Source organism: Macaca thibetana, chromosome 5 (genome assembly GCF_024542745.1).
Source record: "Macaca thibetana thibetana isolate TM-01 chromosome 5, ASM2454274v1, whole genome shotgun sequence".
Taxonomy (NCBI): domain Eukaryota; kingdom Metazoa; phylum Chordata; class Mammalia; order Primates; family Cercopithecidae; genus Macaca; species Macaca thibetana.
In genome coordinates, this window is record NC_065582.1 from 124,661,277 (window position 1) to 124,687,521 (window position 26,245).

General features: G+C 36.7%; 1 protein-coding gene across 1 annotated transcript in view; it reads right to left on the reverse strand.

Annotated features, from left to right (window-relative positions):
- ADAMTS3 (ADAM metallopeptidase with thrombospondin type 1 motif 3) overlaps positions 1 to 26,245 on the reverse strand; it is a 288,720-nt gene that overhangs the window by 246,481 nt on the left and 15,994 nt on the right. Inside the window, exon 3 of the mRNA XM_050792451.1 lies at positions 21,377 to 21,783. Coding sequence (XP_050648408.1) covers positions 21,377 to 21,783 — 407 coding nt within the window. The remainder of the gene's footprint in view (positions 1 to 21,376; positions 21,784 to 26,245) is intronic.

Sequence of the window (26,245 nt, forward strand, 5' to 3'; positions counted from 1 at the left end):
GTCCCCACTCTCATGGAATTTCCACTTTATTTCAGAGGAGAAACAGGACATTAAACAAGTAATGTACATGTGGCCAGTGCTCAGGGAACTACAAGTTGCTGCAGTAGCAACACTGACTGAAAAGTCAGTATATACACATATTTTGTTTTTGTCCGAGGAAATAATCCCAAGGATATTTTTATGATCTTTTTTTTTTAATTCTCTCTTAAAAAAACAAAAACAAAAACAAAAAAAAAACAAGTTTCCATGCAAATTTGTATTGGTTTCTGTTGCTTAGCAGGAATAAATTAATTTAAGAGACACACTATATATCTACTATTACGTTGAACTCAAGTGAGGATTTGGTCAAGATAATTTCAAAGTAGCTAAAAGAGAGTATTTTAAATATTCTCACCACAAGGAAATGATAAATATTTGAAGCAATTAATATGTTGATTACTCTGATTTTATCATTCTATGGTGTATACACATAAGGAAATACTACTTTTACCCCATAAATACACGCAATTATTGTTTGTCAATTAAAAATAAAAACTAAAAAAAAAAAAAAAAAAAAACAGATGCTGCTTCTCCTTCGCTAGCTTGTATGTGAGTAGATGAGATGGAAAATGAGAGGGAAAAGGAACTTATGAAAACAAAAGCATAAAAACACTACTCAGGAGGATGAAATTGATTTACATAAAATCTTAGGTACCTCAAAAACTTTCAAGTTCATAACACTGTCTTTATTTTATGAAAGCTACACACAAGGGAAAACTGAAATCATCAAGGAAAAGCCCCCAATTCACCTCTCAAGAGTAGTATTCAATTCTCCATTCCAAAATCCATACCAATCAGTCCATCAATATTAATTTGATTGTATACACTGTATGCGAAGAATTGTTAAAAACCAAAGGAAAGAGTTCTTGTCCTCAGTAGACCCATGACCTCCCCAACAATGAATGTAAATAAAAACTTTAAGATAAACTCGAGATGCCAATAATGGCTAAAGAGAATATCAAAAGCACCAAGATATGGTAGAGTAATTAGGGCTTCTGCTTTAGCTAGAATGGTCAGGAAAATCCTTTTTGAGGAAATACAATTTAAATTAACACTCAAATAATGAATATGAACCCCTATTTATTATAAAAGTCCAGAAAATAATATTCTTACAGAAGAATAGCTAATCCAAAAGGCCAGAGGCAGGAAAAAAATAGTTTGAAAGACAAAAAGACCAGAATGGCTAAATACAGTAAACGAAGTAAGCAGTCAAGGGGAAATGACATCAAGGAAGTATACTGAAACCAGATCTTATAGAACAGTGGCTCTCAAAATGTAGCATCATATGGGAACTGTTAGAAATGCAAACTTTCGGGCCCCTCTACAGATGTACTGAGTCAGAAACTCTGTGGTGGTGCCCAGAAATCCCAGCAAGGCTTCCAGGGGATTTTGATGCCTACTAAGATCAGTGGCCTCTTGAAGAGAACAGTAATCCTCAATCCTAGTTATATATTAGAATCATCTGTAGGAGCATTTAATCTACTTATGCTGAGTCTTACCCAAGACCAAATGAATCTCTATATCTGGAGATGGGATCTCAACATATACACGTCAAGATGCTGTATAGGTTTGCAATCTGGAAGCAATAAATACACACACACACACACACACACACACATATAAGCTCTTTAGGTAATTATGATACACGATGATTATTGGAACCACTGAAATGGAGTCTTAAAAGTCATAAAATGTTTGGAATTTAATGGGAAGCCACTGAAGTCTCATAAACAGAAAATTTTATCAAACTTAGAAATGCCAATTCAGCTTCTATGTGAAGAAGGGGGCAAGAATTGACCGAAAACACCAATCAGGAGGTCACTGTCATATCCAGGGAAAAGATGACAGTGGTTTTGTCCAAAGTTGTAGCATTGGAGATATAATAAGCAGATTCAAACATATTTCATAGAAAAACCTAAAAATGTATTATGAATTTTATAGGAGATATTTGAGGGGGAAAAAAAGAAGAAGAGTTTAAGATAATAAGAATCTAGGTTTTTGGCCTGAGAAATGATGCCCAAATTTTCTTTTTGGAGGAAAGCATTCAGGTATGTCTATCAAGGGTTGATTTTTGGCCAGGTTAAATTTAGACATCCAAGTGGAGATGCTGAATTGGCCGCAGAATATACATACGATTCTGGAGCTCAGAAGAGAGGTCAGAGCCAAACCCAGACACACACAAATCATCACTGTATAGGTGGTATTTGAAGCCATGGAATCAGATGAGATCTCTAGGTTGAGAGTAGAGATACAGGAGAGGGTTGGGTAAAGCACAGAGCTGGTGTAGGAATAGGGTACATGGTTGGCTCCTGGGAGTCAAGGAGAGTGATGGTCCTCAGGCTGTTGAAGCGCAGGACAATTGAAGATCTTAGGCTTTCTCTGTTGCCTTGTGGTACAGTTCTACCCAGTTCATGGAGACAAAATGGCTTTAGAAACTCACGAGCATTTCTTATTGACTACTGGCCACCAAATAACAGCACCAATATCCACTTCAAAGCTCCACCTAACACCAGAAAATCTTTCCTTGAACCAATGAGGAAACCTAGGATCAGACACATTAGGTGGCTTGTCTAAGTTCACACAGTTTCTCTATGCTGCCAGAACATGGCCTGGGGAGATGGCACTCATGTGTGCCTACAAAGAACATGTCGCTCCCAGGAAAGGGGACTAAGACAGGGAGCTAAAGATGTGTGTAGTTAATCCAATCTGGGACTGACAGGTGCTGAGTCAAACTGGCAGGGATTATGACTGAGCATTGGGAAAGGGCCAGACAGTATTACAGACAAAAAAAAAAAGTTGAAATTCCTTACCAGAAAAAGGAAGTCAGCTAGGAAAAACCAGTATCCAGTATCATTGCACACAACAAGAAACAGTAGAGTTTTAGAGTCCGGCAGTAACTGAGAGCATGATAGAAATGCAAACTTTCAGTCCCATCTGCAGACCTACTAAATCAGAAACTCTGAGGTGGCACCCAGAAGTCTGTTTTAATAAACCCTCCAGGAGATCCTGATGCCCATTAAGGTCAGAAGCCCCTTAGGGAAAACAATAATTTTCAGCCCTAGTTGCATATTCCTCAAATGCAACACAGGAGGACTTTCCAGGGAAATGGTTTCATCAATTGAGCTGGCACAACACTCCTATATTGAAGTGACTTGGTGCCTTCCTAACAGTCCATCTAAGGGACAGTTCCATCTGCTCTTAATAATACACACACACACACACACACACACACACACACACACACACACATATAACTATATATATATATATATATATATATATGTATCTTTACACTAGTTAATATAATACAGTCAAGTGTTGCTTAATGACTAGGATATGTTCCGAGAAATGCATTAGGTGATTTCATCACTATGTGAACGTGATATGGTGTACTTACACAAATGTACATAGAATATCCTATTACATACCTACTATTCACCTAGGCTGTATGGCACAGCCTATTGCTCCCAGCCTACAAACCTACACAGCATGCTACTATACTGAATATTATAGGAATCTGTCATAAAATAGTAAGTATTTGTGTATCTAAACATATGTGAACATAGAGAAGAAACGGTAAAAATACAGTATAAAAGATTTCAACTGGTATAGATATATAGGGCACTATATGGAGCTTGCAGGACTGGAAGTTTTTCTGGGCAAGTCAGTGAGTGGTAAGTAAAAGTGAAGGTCTAAGACATTATTGTAGGCTCCTGTATAAACACCACACTTAGGCTACACCAAATTTATTTTAAAAATATTTTTCTTTCTCCAATAATAAATCAACCTTAGCTTACTGTAACTTGTTACTTCATAAACTTATAATTTTAAAGAATTTGACTCTTTTAGAATGATACTTGGCTTAAAACACAAACACATAAATCTGTACAAAAATATATTTTCCTTTTATACTTATTCTATAAGATTTGTCTTATTTTTAACTCTAATTTTTTTTTTTTTGGTTTTTAAACCTTTTTGTTAAAAATGAAGACACAAACATACACATTAGCCTAGGCCTACACAGAGTCAGAGTCATCAATAAAACTGTCTTCTAACTTCACATCTTATCCCACTGGAAAGTCTTCAGAGGCAATAACATGCACGGAGCTGTCGTCTCCTCTTATAACAATGCCTTCTGGAACACCTCCTGAAAGAACTGCCTGAGGTGTTTTATAGCTAGCTTTTTTTTTCTAATAACAAGTACACTCTAAAGTAATGATCAAAAAGTATAGAACAGTAAATAAATAAACTAGTAACAAAGTAATTTATTATCATTATCAAGTACATAATTGTAGGTGCTATACTTTTTATGTGACTGGAAGTGCAGTACATATATATGTATACATATATGCACATATATGTACTTATGTATATATACATATATGTATATATACTTTTTTCTTTACACTGGTTATTTTCACATCTCATTAGGAGACAAGCTGAAGCATCTTCCAAAGCTGTAATAGCAGTTAGGTCCTCTGAAGCCTTCAAGTACTCAGAGCTTATTCAGAATTAGAGGATTAAAAAATACACTTTAAAAAGTAGAAAAAGTGCTATGAGAAAGTAACTGTATTTCAGCATTTGGAAAAGTAAGCATTCATTCACTCAATTTCTTTTGCAGACCATAATTAATGAGTAATAGTTAATTTGATGCTTTGATCTCTTCCTTGGCCAGAAGGACACTGTCCATGAAAACAAATTAGAAGACAAATTTAGATATAGTCACAGAACATCATAGTCCCCGGTCGGGCGCGGTGGCTCGCTCTTGTAATCCTAGCACTTTGGGAGGCCGAGTCGGGTATATCACGAGGTCAGGAGATGGAGACCATCCTGACTAACACGGTGAAACCCTGTCTCTACTAAAAATACAAAAAATTAGCTGGGCATGGCGGTGGGCGCCTGTAGTCCCAGCTACTTGGGAGGCTGAGGCAGGAGAATGGCAGGAACCCGGGAGGCGGAGCTTGCGGTGAGCCGAGATGGCGCCACTGCACTCCAGCCTGGGCGACAAAGCGGGACTCCGTCTCAAAAAACAAAAACAAAAACAAACAAACAAAAAGGAACATCACAGTCCCAGAAGGAACCTCAAAAACTAACTTAATAGTTAATGATTTCCTAATTCTAGCTCCGTAGATCTTAAGGGACCAGTGGAAGCAGTAATGAAGATCTGAGAATAAATGTCATTGTTTCATTAAGACTGGACAAAATGGTACAGATCTATGAATAAGTTGTTTTATTGGAAAGGGGAATCAACCAGTGTAGAGGAAGAGGAATCAACCAGTGTAGAGGAAGAGTAATTTGTACTCATGGTAAACTTTGACCAGCAATTTTGTATGTTTTTACGTTATTAAAAAGTAGAAAAAAGGGTCACTACACAGCTTGGTATACAAAATATTTTAAGTAACGTTCAACAAATGGAACAAAAAGAATCACTGACCTAATTCAAACTCCTGGTTTTTAAGTATGGAAAAAAAGTAGTAACATAGTGCCATGAATACAGCCCATATTTCAAACATTCTCATAGATGAACATGTTCCTAAATTTTTTTTCCAAGCACAGCATATAAAAAGAGATCCCTTTCTGAAAATTTTAGATCAATGGTTAGGGTCTAGGACCAATATGGCTCAAAGAGCCTAGAACAAATATGGCTCAAAGTGAACCAATATGGCTCAATATTAGAGTCTGGAACCAATATATCTCAAAGTCTTCTCTCATTTTTATATGCTAAGTCTAGGTGTGACACCACAGTTGAAGCCAAGGTTGGGAGTGAGGTGCAGCTGACCAAATAGAGACCTCATGGTGACTTATTTTATCTGGACCAACATCACTATGCTTGGTCTGCTTTCTTGTCCAGGCAGCCAGTTAAAACCATTCTCAGAGTCAGGTATGCAAAATAAAGGACTGCAAGAAGCCAGGAAGTAAAGCATAAAATACTGGTACACCCTAAGCAAGGTCAAATATCCTGCAAGCCCAAAGGAAGTATTACCCTAAGAGTCCAATCACTATGTTAAAAGCATCATGTTTCACTGGTAATGCTACATGAAATGTTTCCCATTGTGTTTGGGTTGCTAACATTTGCAAGTTCTCTCATTAAGTACTGTTCTTCATTTTCTCTCAGGCTTCATATGATCAGCTCAGAAGTCGACTTTAAGACTGGATCCCATTAGGTTAATGAGACACCCTAGCATCTAACAGTACAGTCCTCTCAATCTATTAATATCTACTTTTAGAGACATTACCAGACAGAAGTAGACCTTCCAGAAGTCTCCTACATTTTAAATTGAGGTTGGAAAGTTTTATCACCTAATCAGAATCCCAAATATCTACTTTGATAATGCCATTCCAGTCTAAACACTACATTTTCTGGTAATTGGAGCTAGGCACCCCTATGCCACCTCTTTCTTCATTCCTTTACCTCCACAGAGGGGCAGAAAATGCCCACTCCTTGCTGGATGCTTGTTTTTATGGAAGACTCTAGACCAGGAGGAAAAAAAAAAAAAAGGTATAAAGTCGCATATTAAACACCATCACTTAAAAAAAAAAAAAAGATAGCAAATTAATGAGGTTGGGAAGATTCTGAACAACAGGATACACCATCTGATGCCATAAAAACCCTTTACCCTCTATCCCAAATACATCTCATTCTGAGATTCCTTACTTAAAATACTTGACCAAAATGAAAAACCTGAGACAAATTTTAAAATTGTGACTTATGCCAGGTTAATTCTATTCCAGCTAGGGTGTGAACTACATCACACCACTGAAGGAACTATTTCCTACAGCAGAGGTCATTTTCTGTATGGTTATTTGTGACAGAGTGCACTACATGGTAGTCAATTGTGTAAAACCTCACTATTGTAATGACAACAGCAATAAGAAGTCTATCATGGTTATTAAATCTTTGTCTCAACTCCAAAGATTCAAATACATGGAACAATAACTTTCTATATGGTAGAGCTATATATAAATAAGATGGAAAGTAATGGTTTTTTATCTTTAGAAGTCTTCAGGAGAGCAGAGATGAAAGTAACCCCCAGGCTAGATGATGTTAAAGGAGCCATACATGACATAGAAAATGTTATCTTAAAATTACAAGGAGTTTCACCAAGGTTCTAATTTCGTGGACGACTATATTTTCCACAAACTGACTCACAGGCCAAATTGGGTTACTGCAGCATATCTTATTTTGCAAACTTAATCATTATTATTATTAATCACAAAATGCTAAAACAAATTATTGTAAATGGAAAAAGAAGAGGATTTCAGTAACGCTGATTTCCTAAGAGCCGAGCTGTGTGGAAGACACATTAATGCTCTTGGTAATGCCCTAATCTGAAAAGCATTACTTTCCCCATTTTACTGAAGGAAAGAGACCTTAGCAAGGTTAAATAACTTGTTCAAGGTCCTGAGGCTGGTAAATGATAGAACTGGAACTAGAGTCCAAGTTTGTCTAATTCTAAAACAACACTGTGATCAATCCCAACATGAGTCCTTTCCTTCGACCATTTTACAAAAGGTTTGACATCTGTCATCAATGGTACTAAATTTTTTTAAAACTGAACTCTCCCAAAGTATCATAACTCAGAATAATTTGGCCACTATTCGTTTTCATTCATGTTTATTGATTATTCCCACTAAGAAACCCTAAATTTAATATATTCCAAACATTTTATAAAATTAAAATGTAGCAGGTAAGATTCTAAAAAGGCGATAGAATAGGAAGCACCAAGAATTTCCTCACTAAGGTAACAATCGTACTGGCAGAATCTGTCCGATGATAGAATTGTGGAACTCTATAGTCTACTGAAGGCTTACCACTTCCAGGGGAAGACTCAAATAATAAATTACAGTTAACTTTAGTCAACTTCAGCTGTTAGCACAGTAGCAGTTCCAGTACCCCAACCCTCGGCCCTGGGGCAGGCAGCTAGGCACATATTTCTAGAGCAGCTTGCATACAACCTGCAGGAGCCAATGTGGGCAAAAAGGGCCTTGTTCTCCAAATATCTGGGATTCATGCCCTGATCACTGATGCTTCTGATCATGGAGATTTAGACAAAGAGTGACAGCCTTTTTTGTTACTCCCTCCATTGTTGTAAACCCCTCCTCATCTGACTGAAATGGTTTTTAGGGAATTTAAAAAGATAGCTTTTTTTTTTTTTTCATTTTTCTCTTTTTCTCCTTTTGTGAACCAGAGACTGAATACTAGGATAGTCAAAAGCAGCTACATATACAAGAAAAATCTGAAAGTCATTGTGCATGCTGTGAGCACAGGCTCACAGAAGATCTGAGAAGACTTTAAGTTTACAGTTCAGCCTAATCTTTGGAAAAGAGGCAGCCTACAACAACTACAAACAAATAAACAGCAACAACAACAAAGCAAACAGCAAGCCCTGAGGAATGGGAGGAAATCTGATTTCCAGAGATACAATACTATTAGGTTCAGAAGCTCAGTTTAAAACCAAAAATCACAAGGAGCACAAAGGAACAGAAAAGTATGGTCCATTCAAAGGAAAAGAAAAAAACAATAGACACCATTCCTAAATAAGACCTAGTGGCAGCAGTAGCAGATCTACTAGACAAATACTTTAAAACAACTGTCTTAAAGATGTTTAAAGAATTAAGACACACTTGGAGAAAGTCAAGAAAGTGATATATGCAAAGAAATGAAAATATCAAGAAAGACAGAAAGAAAGAAACCAAAAAGAAATTCTGGAGTTGAAAAGGAAACTAACTGAACTGGAAAATTCACTACAGGAATTCAAAGGCAGATCCGAGAAGGCAGAAAAATTAGTAAACTTGAAGGTAGGACCATGGAAATACCAAGTCTGAGAAAGAAGAAAGATTGAAGGAAAGTGAAAGGAGCCTGAAGGACCTGTGGAACACCATTAAGCAGACCAACATACATATTGTGGGAAATCCAGAAAGAGAAGAGAAAAAGGAAGAAGCAAAGAAAATATCTGAAGAAATAATAGCTAGAAACTTCCCAAATTTGATGAAAGACATAAATATAAACATATAAGAAGCTCACTAAACTCCAAGTAGCATGAATTCAAAGAGACTAACACCAAGATACATCGTAATTAAATTGCTGAAAGACAAAGACAAAGAGAGAAATGATTCATCACATACAAGGGATCCTCAAGATAATCAGCAGATTTCTCATCAGAAACTTATAGATTCCAGAGGGAGTGGACTGATATATTCAGAATGCCAAGAGAAAAAAAAAATGTACACCAAGAATCCTAATTTGGGAAAACATGCCTTCAAAATTGAGGGAGAAGACATTTCTAGATAAATACAGACTGAAGGAGTCCATTACCAGTACACCTTCTGACATAAATACTAAAGACTTTTTTTTGGCTGAAGTTGAAAAACCCATCTTAAATTTCATACAGAATCTCACAGGAACCCAAATCACCAAAACATATCTGAAAAAAAAAGCATAAAGCTGGAGGACTCACAATTCCTGATAACAAAACTTATTAAGCTACAGTAATCAGAATAGTGTTATATTAGCCTAAAGATAAACATATGCAGCAGTGGAATAGAATAGAAAGTCCAGAAATAAACTGCTGCATATATGGTCAAATGATTTCCAAAATGGGTGCCAAGGCCATTCAATTGAGAAAAGACAATCTTTTCAACAAATGGAGCTGGGAAAACTTGATATCCACATGCCCAAAGCAGAAAGCTGGATCCTTACCTAACAATATACACAAAAATTAATACAAAATGGATAAAAGACCTAAATGTCAGACATAAAACTAAAAACTCTTGTTAAAAAAAAATTTTATATATATATATATATACACACACACACACACACACACACACACATATGGCAAAAGCTTCACATTGAATTTTGCAATTGATCTCACATCAAAGGCACAGGGAACAAAAGAAAAAAATAAACTGGACTTCATGAAAATAAAAAGGCTTTGTGTATCAAAAGACACTATTAACAGAGTAAAAAGGCAACACACAGAATGGAAGAGAACACTTGCAAACTATGTATCTGATAAGATATTAATATCTAGAATATATAAACTCCTAAAGCTCAACAACAAAAAACAACCAGATTCAAAAAGGAGCAAATAACTTCAGTAGATATTTCTCCAAAGAAAATATACAAGTGGCCAACAGGCACATGAAAAGATGTTCAACTTCACTAACCATTAGGGAAATGCATCTTAAAACTATAAGAAGACACCACCCACCTCACAACCTTTAGGATGGCTACTAAAAAAAAAAAAAAGAAAAAGAAAAAAAACAGAAAATAACCAGTGTTCACAAGAATGTGAAAAAAATCAAACTCTGTGCACTGTTGGTGGGAATGTAAAATGGTATAGCTACTGATGTGGTTTGGCTGTGTCCCCACCCAAATCTCACCTTGAACTGTAATTCCCACAATTCCCACATGTCATGGGAGGAACCTAATGGGAGGTGACTGAATTATGGGGATGTGTCTTTCCTGTGCTGTTCTCCTGATAGTTAATGATTCTCACGAGATCTGATGGTTTTAAACAATGGGAGTTTGCCTGCATAAGCTCTCTCTTTGCTGCCATCCACTTAAGATGTGACTTGCTCCTCCTTGCCTTCTGCCATGATTGTGAGGCTTCCCCAGCCACATGAAACTGTGAGTCCAATTAAGTTTCTTTCTCTTGTAAATTACCCAGTCTCAGGTACATCTGTATCAGCAGCATGAAAATGGACTAACACAGTGAGATGCTGCTGAAAAGATACCCAAAAATGTGAAAGCAACGTTGGAACTGGGTAACAGGCAGAGGTTGGGACAGTGGGAAGGGCTCAGAAAACGACAGGAAAATGTGGGAATGTTTGCAACTTCCTGGAGACTTGTTGAATGGTTTTGACCAAAATGCTGGTAATGATATGGACAATGAAAGCCAAGCTGAGGTGGTCTCAGACGGAGATGAGGAATTTGTTGGAAACTAGAGCAAAGGTGACTCTTGTTATGTTTTAGCAAAGAGACTGGCAGCATTTTCACCCTGCCCTAGAGATTTGTGGAACTTTGAACTTGAGAGACATGATTTAGGGTATCTGCTGGAAGAAATTTCTAAGCAGCAAAGCATTCAAGAGGTGACTTGGATGTTGTTAATGGCATTCAGCTTTATAAGGTAAGCAGAGCATAGAAATTCGGAAAATTTGCAGCCTGACAATGAGGTAGGAAAGAAAATCCCATTTTCTGAGAAGAAATTCAAGCTAGCTGTAGAAGTTTGCATAAATAACAAGGAGCCAAATGTTAATCCCCAAAACAATCGGGAACATGTCTCTAGGGCATGTCAGAGATCTTTACAGCAGCCCCTTCCATCACATTCCCGGAGTTCTAGGAGGAAAACATGGTTTCATGGGCCAGACCCAGGGTTGTCATGCTGTGTGCAGTCTAGAGACTCATGGCCTGCATCCCAGCTGCTCCAGCCATGACTAAAAGGGGCCAAGCATGGCCCATGACTTCAGAGGGTACAAGCCCCAAGCTTTGGCAGATTCTATGTGGTGTTGAGCCTGCAGGTGCACACGAGTCAAGTACTGAGGTTTGAGAACCTCCACCTAGATTTCAGAGGATGTATGGAAATGCCTGGATGTCCAGGCAGAAGTTTGCTGCAGGTGCAGCACTCTCATGGAGAATCTCTGCTAGGGCAGTGCAGAAGGGAAATGTCAGGCGGGAACCCCCACACAGAGTCCCTACTGGGGTACCACCTAGTGGAGCTGTGAGAAGAGGGCCACCGTCCTCCAGACCCCAGAATGGTATATCCACTGACAGCTTACACCATATGCCTGGAAAAGCTGCAGACACTCAACACCAGCCCATGATAGCAGCTGGGAAGAAGGCTGTACCGAGCAGAGCCACAGGGGTTGGAGCTGCCCAAGACCATGGGAACCCAGCTCTTGCATCAGCATGACCCAGAGGCAAGACCTGGAGTCAAAAGAAATCATTTTGGAGCTTTAAAATTTGACTGCCCTGCTGTATTTCGAACTGGCATGGGCCCTGTAGCCCCTTTGTTTTTGGCCAATTTCTCCCATTTGGAATGTCTGTATTTACCCAATGCCTATACCCACATTGTATGTAGGAAGTAACTAACTTGCTTTGATTTTATAGGCTCATAGGCGGAAGGGACTTTCCTTGTCTCAGATGAGACTTTGGACTATGGACTTTTGAGCTTATCTGAAATAAGACTTTGAGGGACTGTTGGGAAGGCATGATTGCTTTTGAAATGTGAGGACATGAGATTTGGTAGGGGCCAGGGTAGAATGATATGGTTTGGCTGTGTCTCCACCTAGATCTCATTTTGAATTGTAGCTCCCCTAATCCCCACATGTCATGGGAGGTACTCAGTGAGAGGTAATTGAATCATGGGGGTGGGTTTTTCCCATGCTGTTTTTGTGGTAGTGAATATGTCTCATGAGATCTGATGGTTTCATAAAGGGCAGTTCCCCTGCACATGCTCTCTTGCCTGCCACCATGTAAGATGTCACTTTGTTCCTCCTTTGCCTTCTACCATGATTGTGAGGCCTCCCTAGCCATGTGGAACTGTGAGTCCATTAAACCTCTTTTTCTTTATAAATTAACCCAGTCTCAGTTATTTCTTCATAGCAACATGAAAATGGACTAATATATACCCTAAATGTTATTTGCTCTGTGTATGTATTCATATTGAGAATAACTACTCAAATTTAATTGTAGTTAAAATTATTAACTTTTAATCAGACAGTATTCTAGTAAAATAGGTAAATTTTATGGTTAAACTTTCCTTAAACATGGATAATTATTGCACCTAATTTACTAGGTTGTTGTGGAAATGAATAAACTAATACATGTGAAATACATGTCTCATCCTAAGAAGTACGAAACAAATGTTAACTATTGTTATCATTATTTTATTGTTATCACTGTCAATCCATTATTAACAAAAACTCACAGTTTAACAATAAATTGTGTTCTGTTCTACCTATATACCATTCTGGACCAGAATTTGAGACACTAGAAACTTCTTTTCATAGTTTTTCTGGTGTTCCTAATGAATGTGACTACATGCATAAATAAATGAGGAAAGAGATACTTGGGAGGCAAACTCCAAAGTATGACCCATGACTTCTGTTTCTCATTTCTGTTCTACATAATAAAGTTCTGATTGGGATAGACAAAAAGTGCTTCAGACACTCTAAAATATCAGCTGGAGATGAACAGACCAGAATTAGAAACACAACATTCACTAGAACCAAGGTCTCAACCGCCTTATTTCCAGTTTTTTTATTTCACTTAAAAACTTACTTATTTGGAAACATACAGATTTTGTTGTTCTTTCTTTTCTTCTGCTGCTGCTGCTAGTAATGATACACACATTTGCTTTTTATGGTGTCTTTTTCTCTAAGAAAGATATATGTATTTTCGAAAGCACATCATCATTAAAATACTTTCTCCATTTCAAAATAGGATTTGCAGTATAAATAAGCAAGTATTAAGAGGAAACCTCAAAATTTTCATGGAAAACGTGTATTATGAAAAACTATGGATAAATTTCTAAATTATTTGCACTAAAATAAACTTGTGCTAACTTATCACATGTCTGAACAGGTTCTAGTTTAAGGCACTAAGAGGAATAACATATAAATCTCTCTCTTTTGAAAATTACTCAGTCTCGGGTGTATCTTCATCAGCAATGTAAAGACGAACTAATACAGCTACCATGGGGAACAGTATGGCAATTTTTTTCCAAAAATTAAAAATAGAATGACCATATGATCCAGCAATATCACTTCAGGGGATAAATTCAACTGAACTGAACACACAGTCTTGAAAAGATATGTGTACACTCATATTAATGGCAGCATTATTCACAGTATCTAAAGTGTGGAAGCAATCCAAGTTATATAACAACAGATAAATGAATACATAAAATGTGATACATACATACAATGGGATATTATACAGCCTTACAAAGTAAGGAAATTCTGACATACGCTTCAAAATGGATGAAATTTAAGGGCATTATGCTAAATGCAATAAACTAGTCACAAAATGAAAAATATTATATGATTCCACTTCTATGAAGTATTTAGAGAATTCAAAATTATAGAGACAAAAAGTAGAATGGTGATTGTCCAAGGCTATAGGGAGGTAGAAATGGAAAGTAATTTTTTAATAGGTATAGCATTTCAGTTTTGTAAAATGAAAAGAATTCTGGAGATGGATGATAGTGATGGTTGCACAAGCATATGAATGTACTTAATACCACTGAACTGTATACTTAAAACATGATTAAGACAGTACATTTTATGTTATGTGTATTTTATCACAAAAAATACTGGAAGAAAAAGTAGGCTATTACAATCTAGATAGTACATCTCAAAACCTGTCAGGCTAATATATATATGTCTTATTTTTCAGTATGACTGAATCTGGAGTTAGATCTCAGTTCAATTATATATTACTGTTTCTTCAATCAATACACGAGAATTTTCAGAAATTATGGAAGATCTGAATCTGTTTACTGACACCTATTTAGGATGACAAAGCACCATAAAACTAACAATAATCTCTTCATACATTTAGTAGTAGTTTAGTATTGCTCAAAAATTAATCAATTCTTTTGAAAGCAAAGTGTTTAAAATGTCTTGTTTTAGAGGCAGAGAATTCAGTCTACCTTAATAAAAAACAAAATTGATTTTTCAATTCCTTTTTTTCGCAATTTCATTGTTATAAGTGACAACAGTGAAGTCTCCCTTTTAAATTGTATTTCTGATCAATCTCTCTATATTTCTAATAGTGTTAAATCATACAGCTTAATTTATTTCCAGTACTCTTTGAAGACAAGAGTTACACTTGACCAATCTCAGTATTTACCACAGCAATCAGTGTAACAACTTAATAGTAGTGCTTCAAAATGCTTTAACTTGGATCAGGATTTCTAGAATTGACGATTCTTAAGTCAAACCTTGAGGCTGAGTTTAGTTTTCAAGGAGGCTGTGACCTCAGGGCATGATTACCTACAAAGGCATCATATCAATTCTGTGCTGTGCTTTTGTTCTTGTTTTAATTATAATTTACCCAGAAGAAAATATTTCAGATGTGCTCAAGCAATATTTTCACAGTCCTTAAAGCATTTCTTTAGTATCTTCAAAAACTTTCATTAGTTATAATGACATCATGGTTTTCATGGCATTGAAAAGAATAGAAAGCATTACTTTTCAGGCCAACAATAGAAAGAAAAAGTACTTCCCATGCCTCTTTTATTTTCTGTTTGTCCAGATCTATCCAAAAAGAAATGTACAATTTTCTCTAATTTTTAACTATCTTTAATTTAATCTTTAAAAATTACTATATCAAAGAAGAGATATTTGGGAAAAACTATAATCAAATTGATGTATAAAAAAGAACAAACTGTGACCAGGTGGTACTTATAATAATAAATAAACATGAAAAATTTAACTACAAATAAATATTATTAAAAATATTACTTAAATTTGAAAACACTTTTTTTTTTTTTTTTGGTTTTCTACTTTATTCCAAGATCACATCCTTGGATATTCTTTGTATAAGATAATTAGTCACAAAAGAGAAATACAGATTTAAAAAAATGAAAAAGGCTTGACATATATATGATTCTAGCCATATGAAAATTAGACATGAGATGTGAAAATGATCAAGCACTATGCCAAACCTTCCCTCTTCATCCTGAATAAGCACAAACTGCCTGCCTATTTGAAGAAGGAGGAAAGGTGGATAATGGATCCAATAGCTCAGACCTGGCATAGGCAAGCACACAAAACTAGGTACATTCCGTCAGCTCTCAAGGGGCCACTGCTTGACCACACCTCAGGAAGGTAGCAATGAGGTCAACACTGGTTCTTCCAGACTAATTAAACTGGAGGACTCTCATCATTCTTCATTCTGAAAGGGGCCAATGTCTGCTGCTTTGTTCCTACTCCCTGGAAATTAAAGGGTATAAGGGCTTTAAGCATCTTCCAATCCTGCATTGCCAAAATAGCCTGGTGTAGGTACCTGGAGGTGAAACATTGCTTCAGTCCTTTATTCTTCAGACCTTCTAAGGTCTCAAATCAGCATGTAATCCATGAAGGCACAGCTATCTCTTCTGTCTCATCAATAACACACACAACACCTTCTGTGGACATCTTCCACGGGAGGAAGAGGTGAGAGGCAACAGGTCTTCAGACATCAAGTTCTCTCATTAAAGCTGATATGCAAATGTCAACATGTCAAAATCAGCCCTCAAAAACTTTCTTTTCTAAATCCACTATAAATAGCTAAAAAATAGTATCAAACATTTCATTTACCAGATCGAGCTGTATCACAGCTCATAATAACCAGCCAAATGTTCTCAATCATAGGTATACTGGTTCATAATACCTTTTTAAATGGACTTTTTAAAAAAGTGCCTCTGCAGCTAGACTTACTAAAATAGGCATGGCAAGATTATGTTTTTGAAGGGATCAAATCACAGAGCAAAAGTCTTAAGGCAGGTAACTAGGGCTGTTTTCGTTGTAACTTTGCAGTTGCCCACAAAGACTTCATTTAGTCCTGCTCAAAATCCAACAAAGATAAAATGTCTCTGATATTAACCAGATGTGACTGTCAGAAGTTTTAGAAGAGAGGCTCTCTTTATGGTTCCCAAATTGTGAACGTCAAGCTTCGAAAAACCCCTACCCTACCAGTAAAGATCTCTGTTAGATGCCTCAGGGAGCCCAACAGTGGTGTGAACTGAGGACAAGGCAGGAGGGAGAGTATTTTGACCAGACTTTTCCTGAGTTTATCCAATTTACACTCTATTTTATTAAATAACCTCTAGTGATTTCATTTGAAGGAAGAATTACAAATGTTAAAAAAAAAAAAAAAAAAAAATTTGAAAACCTCTGTCCTAGATAAACCCCCTTGATCTTAAAATCAGCCCACAAGGAAATTACTGAGCTAGGTAACCCAGTAGAGCCATTAGCTAGTCAGTTCTTCCACTCACAACCAGTTCCCTCTGATGACAGTCCAGAGGCATTAGCAAGGCGATACTGTTCTAGCAAGTTGAGAAAAATCCAGTTTCTTTAGATTATGAAACACATCACATAAAGCCTATTAACCAAAAAACCTTTATTTTGGCAAACTGTAGACCACAAAATATGATTGTGAGCTGCCACTACTCACAGGGGAGATTTTATGGTATTAGAGAGTAAATGCCAGGACTCTGTGGGAGAAATCTATTTTCATCTGGGATTCTCAGCCAGAAGTGTCTTCCCAAGAAGTGTGTAAAATGCCTGCCATTGTCATGACTCCTGACCACCAGATTCTCATTTCAAAGGTGTAGAAGTAGAAAGGAAAAGCATATCAACACCCTCTAGCCAAAGACCACCAGAAGCACATCTTTAGTTAACAAGCTGGGTTTATTACACGTTGCTGAGATGAAGAACGTACAGCAGAGGGAACTATGAGCATCTCAGTAAGAGACTGTTAAAAAGAACCTATTATTAACAGCATTTGGGCTTCGGTTGGGTAATTTTGAGAAGAGTCTAAAGAAGTTGGGTATTTTTCTAGATTGGATGCGGTCAGAAAGTGGGGACAGTTCTGTGATTGAATATCTCAATAACTCTTACCTATAATTAGGGCAGACTAGAGCAAGGATAAAACTGTAATTGGTAAAGGATTAGTAGTCACGTATACACGATAATATTGACCAAGAAAAGGAAAGGGTTAATGCTAGACAGAAAAAGACATTGTTCTTGATTGTTCACACTGGGTAGGAAGCATTGTCAATTCTTTGTACAGGAAACCCTGTTGATTTCAGAAACTCATTGAGTAATATCTATGTCTAGATCATATTCCAGGCCATAGCTCCATACGTCACTCAAGGCATCCTTCTGTCCTCTTTGATAAAGCTTCTGTTAAATTGCCTTTCATGTGATCATTTCATATAATTACCTGGAATAGGTAATGTGATTATTTCAGTCACATTTCTGATGTCCAGAGTGGCCGAAATCAGCTAAGTGTCACTGCCTGTTTCTCAAACTATCTGTGGTGAAGAAACAGTTTTTCTCCCCAGTCAGTTCCAGACTAGTATTTGTACATATAATATAAATACAATTCAATGCATTAAAAACTAACTACTAGAATAATAAAATGAAAAAAGACAGAAAACGCCAACTCATTTTTAAAACTGGTATTATTAGACCCAACAGACATACATTAACTGTCAAAATTGCTATAAAAGTTCCTAAACACTTTGCCTCACTATTGGTATTTGTCTTGTCACAAACCTGAGTCTACATAGCACACTTAAGTAGCACTGGGATTTTTTAATTAAATTAATCATTCTGTTAAGTATGTCTGGTGTGCTGCCCATTTCAAACTCACAGAGCATGTGACAAAGCAGCAGAAGAGAAAAAGAGAAGAAATTTCACTCATGGAGAGGGTCTTGCCATGAATTTCCCAACTTAGTGAGGAGTAAATACCTATGGCTACTATCTACGTGCAACAACTTCAAAGAATACATGTAGAAAATTGAATCACTGGAATTCCTTCTATACCAGTCCAATATTAATCTAATGAAATTGATTAAATTTCCCATGCAGGTAGGGTTTCAATGGCATTAACTAACTATACTCGATGGGCAGAGATTTTCTCATCCGTATTTTTAGGCCAGAAGGGGATATACATTCTATTAAGACAACTTGGATTTTATTATAACCCCAGAGCCTCCCAAGACAATGGCTTTATATGCCATCAGGTTAATTCTCTGGCATCGATGTTATCTCAGCATCCATGCTTCCCTCCATAACGTCAAGAAGCCCAAGCCTAAATCCCTACACATAGATAGTTAAAGGACCCAGGTACCAGCTGATCAGCCAAATTTATCCACAATCTCATTCTCACCAATTAAACTTTGAAATGATCTCTTCTAAAGGTTTATTCGATTCAAAGCAATTCTTCAATTTTAAGAAATCCTCCACAACTCAATGAAGCAACTACTGTTTTCCCTCAGTTTATTGATCTGCTTTCCTAAGCCTGCTTCTGATTCTGTACCATCTGCTTGCTTCCTCCTAGCACACAGCTGCTATGAGCTGGAAACTACAGAAAAGGCTTCCATTTGTGCATGTCCACATCCTCAGCACTGCCTAATAAGGCCAGACCCACCCTTTTCCTGATCAAACTCAACGTCTGGGCCACTTCTCTCTTTTGAAAAATTATGTTCCGTTCATAAAATCTCTCCAGAAGATACCTTCCTTAATCATAATTTACAGTAAACATAATTCATATACTATATAAAATAAATATATAAAAGTTATATATTTAATTATATATAATTATATAAATATTTACATATATTTTGTGTGTCTGTGTGTGTGTGTGAGTGTGTGTTCTTTTACCAAATATTTTGGACACTTAAATTCTATGGCAAAACTTTACATTTCTGAGCTCCTTGAGGGTGTAACCATGATTATTTCTTTCACTATTTCACAGTGCCCAGAAAAGTGCCCATAACCAGCTTCCTGCAAATTTTTTAAATTTATTAGTTAATGGATCAAAGAATGGAGCAAATGAATACTTGTACAAGTTTTATACACACACACATATACACATATATTACACTGACATATACATGATATAGTTAACACTGTATCTTAAAAATTAGAAACTAAATAATACCAATAATTTCCATTCACACTTCATATCTATTTTCCTCTTCCTTGTAACAACTTGCTATTGCTCCATATTTCTATATCTATGATTAAATAATTTGACATGTACAGTAAGAAAAACACTGATTATTTGGTCAGGTTTAAAAATCACTGCAATAATGCATTAAAATGATTTCCTTGCCTTTTGCCTGCCCTAAACTGATTTTCAAGCCAATACCCCAAGTTTCAAATCTTAACCGAGGAAATAAAAAGTAAATAATTTCTTATGCTATAAAATTTAAAAATAACACTAAATTAAGATCTATACTCAAGATGGTGTACTTGAAACTGTTAATATATTTTATATAATGTATTTCCTTTTATATCTTAGTATTGAATCATAGCTCTCTGAGTCAATATCTTGAATCTTGTTTAGTCTTCTAGAAAGTACTTTCTTATTGTTTTTATTCAATGATTTAAGTTAATCCAGTTCTATTCAACCTTTCATGCAGAATGAGAGGAATCTGAGAGATTCTTTACGGTTTGGAACCCCAGAAACTAGTCCATCACCAACTGTGAAGTATAATCCTAAACTAGTGGTGTTCATGTTGCAGAAGTAGACCTGCTGCATGCATGTCATACAGTTTTCTGTGCTGGTTTTTACAACCCTACAGAACATAAAGAGTCAGTACAAGCTTGCAAAAATAAACTAAAACATGATGAACTCACCAGCACTTGGTAAAACATTGTATCTTAACTCCATTGTGTTGAAGTTATACATAAAGAGGACAATAGCAGAATATTCAAGGTATCACAGGAGGATCAGCCAAGGTATTATAGAATAATTATAATCAGGAATGAAAGAAATATTTCGAGAACTCCCGGAAGCAGTGACAAAACAAAAGTAACAGCTCTGAACTCCCAAGAAACAGTAGCCTGATAACCACAGAAATAAAAATGGTTGCTCTTTTGTAATAAAGACTTGGAATCAGCTGTATATGGAAGAGGCATAAACACTAACATGCCTTTCAAATAACAACTGGAGATACAAAACAAATAAAAATAGTTCACCTCTACAGAGTGTGTACAGTAGGGCTGGTTACTATTGACCTCAACCACAAAACTGAAAAGCAACATATGGGTATTGAATTTGAAAATGAAGAATCAAAGCCACCACACAGAAAGTATTGCACCTTGCGTTCATAAAGTAATGCTACTTGGACAAATTCTGACAGAATCTGCTCATTTCCCACGTTAGCATTCTGTGAGGAAGCTAAAGAATACTTTCAAAATATTTTCTTTATGAAGATATCCAAAGTTTCCACATAAGGAGTAAAATACTGTCATTTTGAAGGAACCTATGCTTCTTTGGAAAGTTTTCAGAACACTTCGAACAAAATAAGGAAATAAAATCCTCAAATGTAATACAAGGAAAAACATTAACCAAAAAAAAAAAAATGCTTAAATATTTATCTTTCGTTTCTTGGAATAATGTCGTCTTCACATTATTCCAAGAAACAAAATTGTCACAAAGCCAAAATACACATCTTTGACAGCAAAATGCTTTCTAGTGTCTTTTTCTGAACTTAAAATGTAACATAACAACGAAGCCTCCTTTCCACCTCCACCTTCCAAACTATGCAGAAGCCATGGCTGCACTCCCAGCACCTGCAAACTCATATGCCCAAAACGGAAGGAGCCTTACCAGACCATCACAGTTGCTGATGGCAACAGAGGTTCCTGGAATATCCACGATGTCACCAACATAAGCACAGTTAGTCTGCAAAGGCTCTGTTTTCCGGATTCTATCCGTAGCACTTCCTGGCTGATGGTTGTTAATGGGATCGGTTATATTCCCAGGTACCAGAGATGTCTCACGCCACTCCACAACAGCCCCAGGAGCTACTAGTTGAGTGTTGGGCTTTAGTCGCAGATGAAAATCTTTTCCAAATGCTGTGATATTAAAAAACAACTGCTCAGGGTTGGAAGACACGTCCCTCGCTGACCTCTTTTTGTGACTCGCAGAAAGAGTATGGGAGAGATAGTGTCCTTCTAGATTTGTGCTGACTGGAGTCACCAGCTCATATTCTCTATATCTCTTTATTGGTAAATCTGTGGGGTGAAACACAGAATTGTCAAACCCTGCATAATGAGAGAACACAGGAGAACATAACACGGACAAAAAGTGCCCATCTCACAAGACCATACCTCAATGTGCATAATATAGACATTCCTGAATCAGCTCATAAATGTAAAATTTTGAGAACAAAAATCATTTCTCAAACGCACTTAAGTAACCCTGTGTTCAATGAGTCATTTTTAAATTAAAACAGTATTAAAATTACATTGTAAATATTCACATCTCATTAACACATTTGCAAACACAAATATAATGTGTCCATAAATTATAAATGTCTTGCTTAAAATCAAGGCATACCCTCAATTAATTTATTATTGGCATAACTGACATCTGCTAAAAACTTTTAACAAGGTTATTATGTAAAAAACAAATTTCTGATTGTTTTCATTTTTTCCTTGTAGAAATCCTGGAATTTAGACTAATTACAATAACTACATTACATGAGTCTGTAATGTATATACTGTAGCTTACAATGCTATAATTTATACACATTTTTTCCACCATAATAACCCTAAAAACCATACTTTACAGGTGAGAAAACTGAGATATAGGGGTAAGAGGTCCTATGTCCAAGGTCAAACAACTGCAGAGCCTGAATATAAATCCAAGTGGTACTCCTAAGCCCATATATTCTATCCTACCATGCTTTCCTCCATAAACCTCCATTTTTAGAAAACTAGAAGAATGGGTAAAGAAGACATAATAATCTTTAAATCAAATATGCAGGTACCGGTTAGTCAAGAGGTAACAGTATTCTCATTTTGCGCCTTATTCCTTAAGTGGGACAGATATCTATTTGAATATGAAAGTGTATTTGGGACCCACCTTACAATATGGGTAGCCACTTACATGTTAAGCTGAATTTCACAATTAGCACTTAATTCCCCTGGCTTAGCCAAATACGAGTATTTTGTCTATCAAAATGCAAACACCCTTGGGAAAGAGAACAGATTACAGGAACGATTATAGGAATGATTTTAAGACCACAGGACAATGGATACTAGAGAAGGAAACAAGCAGCAGGGCAGTAAGGGGAAAAAAAAAGAAGGCGGCATAGGAAGGGAAATCTAAAAACATGAACTAAAACATTTCCCACTTTCACACTTCTAGCCTTACGCTAATCCTATAGTGTGTTAGAGTGCCCTAAAAAATGATATGATTCACAAAACTCCTCACCTATGGAAATCACAAGTTTTGTCATCCAATAATGTATTTAGAGCATGAGATCTGTAAAGGAACCCACATCTTATGCTCATAAAGTATTCTTGCAGAATCACTGTTTTCATTATTTTCCTGCTTTTTAAAAACCTCAGACAATATGTGAAATACTAGAAGACAAATAAAGGTGTTTACTTGTGCAACATGTTAATTCTTTCTGTGTATGTTTGTTATAATTATGCCTCTTAAAATTACCAATGTATTTAAAAGAACTATCTCATTTTATTAAATGAATACAGCAAGAAACACTTGTAAATATTTACTAGCCAAAGAAGTAGTGAGGACTGTATTATGAGTCAAGTGAAGCCTGATTGCAAAACTGGTGGCCAGACAGTGCAATCCCTGCTGAACTAGACTAGGCACCAGCAGAAACACAGACTTGGTCTTCCAAGAAGGTTGTGAGGAAGATTTGGTCTTCCTCTGTGGTGAATACTTTTATAAACTCTAGTTTAGAGAGAAAAAACAACTCAAAATTTAAGAGAATGAGCACAAGTGTCACGGGTGCAGAGTGACAGGGTGGAAAGTTTCTAAAGTAAGGAGATGAATCAAGCTCTTGTATGTGTACTGACAAAATCTAGCCCAAATTAACTATAAATGTCTTAAAGATAAAGAACTCCCCACTCAACTTGGTACTCCCAATATCATCACACAAGATTTTTTATGTGTCAGGGTGTTTTGTCAGTTGGGTTTGTTTGATGCATATTAAGTTAGTAATACAGGTAACCAAAGAACATTGGCCCTATCTAAGCTGCTACACACACTGACTTACAAGACACATTATCCAGGCCCATGAGTGTCTGGCTGTCCCAATAATCTCAGTGATAGCTTTTTCTCTAACCATCGGTTTACTGTTTCAAGGGAAAGAGGAAGCAGTGCTTAATTTCAGTGTACGGATTTCCCAATTCCACTGAAGGGAATTCACACAACCAAAGTCTAAATCAGTATATTGTACTGATGCCTGGATTAAGTGACTAGAGAACAAGAACATTTAGAAAAATGCAGGGAGGCTTCTCCATACCCAACAGGATACTCAGCGGCTTATACATACAGTAAGCCATACATCCTACATGTATGTTCCATTTTTCCACTGTCAGGTAATATGTTCTAAATTTTTATTCAAAATAAGAATGGTATGTTTCTATAAAGCTTTATTTTCTCTAATGCTAAATAATAAATCATTCCTAAAAAGTACGCATAATAAACATTTCTTTCTTTCTTTTCTTTTTTTTTTTTTTTTTTTTTGAGACGGAGTTTTTGCTCTTGTTGCCCAGGCTGGAGTGCAATAGTGCGATCTCAGCTCACCGCAACCTCCACCTCCTAGGTTCAAGCAATTCTCCTGCCTCAGCCTTCCCAAGTATCTGGGATTATAGGCATGCGCCACCAAGTCAGGCTAATTGTGTGTGTGTGTGTGTGTGTGTGTGTGTGTGTGTGTGTGTGTGTGTGTGTGTGTTTAAGTAGAGATGGGGTTTCTCCGTGTGGGTCAGGCTGGTCTCGAACTCCCGACCTCAGGTGAATCGCCCACCTCAACCTCCCTAAACATTTCTTAAATTAAATGCTTGAATGAGTCATTTTTCTATTGGGAATTAAGGTAACGAGGAAAAAGACACGATTGGCAACCCTCTGGATTACCATCTCCTGGGTGGTAGTTAATGGAACTGACAAAGGAACTACCCAGTCACCTGCCATTTATTAGCAGAAAAAGCTCCAAGCTCTATGATTTGTGTTTGAGAATATATCATCTCTAATACAACAATCATAGTAGGTAAATCCTATTACCCCTACTTTATAAATGAGAAAGCAGACCTAGAAGGCTTGACACATACAAGCAAAGAATCAAAGGAAAATTCCAATTCTCATCATTTTGACTCTGAAGACCATGCTCCTATGCTCTCATTCACTTCTGAATAGATAGAGCATCTTGCTGTCAAATTCTAATTTAAGAGCTGATTTATAAAAGAGAACTACCACAAGAATTACAATGTTCTACCCACCTGCAGCCAGTCAACCAATTTTTCCTCTAGCGTAGCATCAAAAATTTCTGTAAAAGACTCTTAAATTCTAGGTTTTGGAAGGAGAAACTGGGAGGAGGGGCAGAAGCTCAAAGCAATCAAAGCATTTTAATTTCAGATTACAATCACAGAAGTAAACCAAATTATATCCAAGGTTCATTTACTGCATTCATAATTTTCACATTTTACAGGCCCAAGTACTTTCACAAAGCAGGAAAGCCTATGGTTATTGAATGAACTGCAGAGTCAGAAAGCAATAAGTTGGGTCCACTTGTGATCTTCAGCAAGTTCTTTATTTTCTCTTAGGCTCTGTTCCCTCAACTGCTAACTGGAAGTTAGTGACAGTTCCAACTTCATAGGTTTGGTGAGAGTTTTACATAAGATCATGTAGAAGATTCAATAAATATCAGCTATTACTAATTTAAGTGTAAGTTAGCCACTCATTAAAATAATGTTGTAGTTCAACTTTAAAGTTAGAAACTATAAAATTGTTAGATGAGGTGGCGGAGGGGCCACAGTAATAGGTATGTGAAGGTTTTTGTGGGCCGTAAGTTCCACAGGCACAGAGGACTATAAATTCTATTACTGGTAGCTTATTACTCAAACATGACCCAATGCAGTGATTTAGCCACAACCCACTGCTATCAGTGCACATATAGTCCATCTCCCTCCTAGTACTATGGATGAATTGTCTGTCATCTCATCTAAGAGTAAACCCTCTACTAGTGCACAACATTCTAGCCCTTCTTGCCTTTTCAAGAACAACTGCCTTTTCAGCAATGTCCTCTCTCTCTTTCCTCATCAAGTTTCCCCACATCAAGTTTCCCTACATCAAGTTTCCCCACATAACTAGACCATTCCCACCAACAGATAAAGAAGCTGACATCCTATCTCCCATCTTTGACAAAAAAATATTTTGGATGACATCCCTCCCTCTAGGTAATTTTTTCACTCCCCTTGAGGGCAAAAAGCTTCAGAACATTGACTCTATTAGGTGTCTCCAATTCCACTCTTTCCATTCTTCCTCCTTCTTGAACACATTCCAATCAGCTTCTTTTGGAGTCACGAGTGATCACATGTTGCTGAAGTCAATGGCCAAGAATTGATCTTTTTACTTTTCATGTCAGGAGCACCTGACCCAGTTTATTTCTCTTTCCTTCTCAAAATATTTTCTTTATTTAGCTTCCAGGTCATCATTCTCTCATTA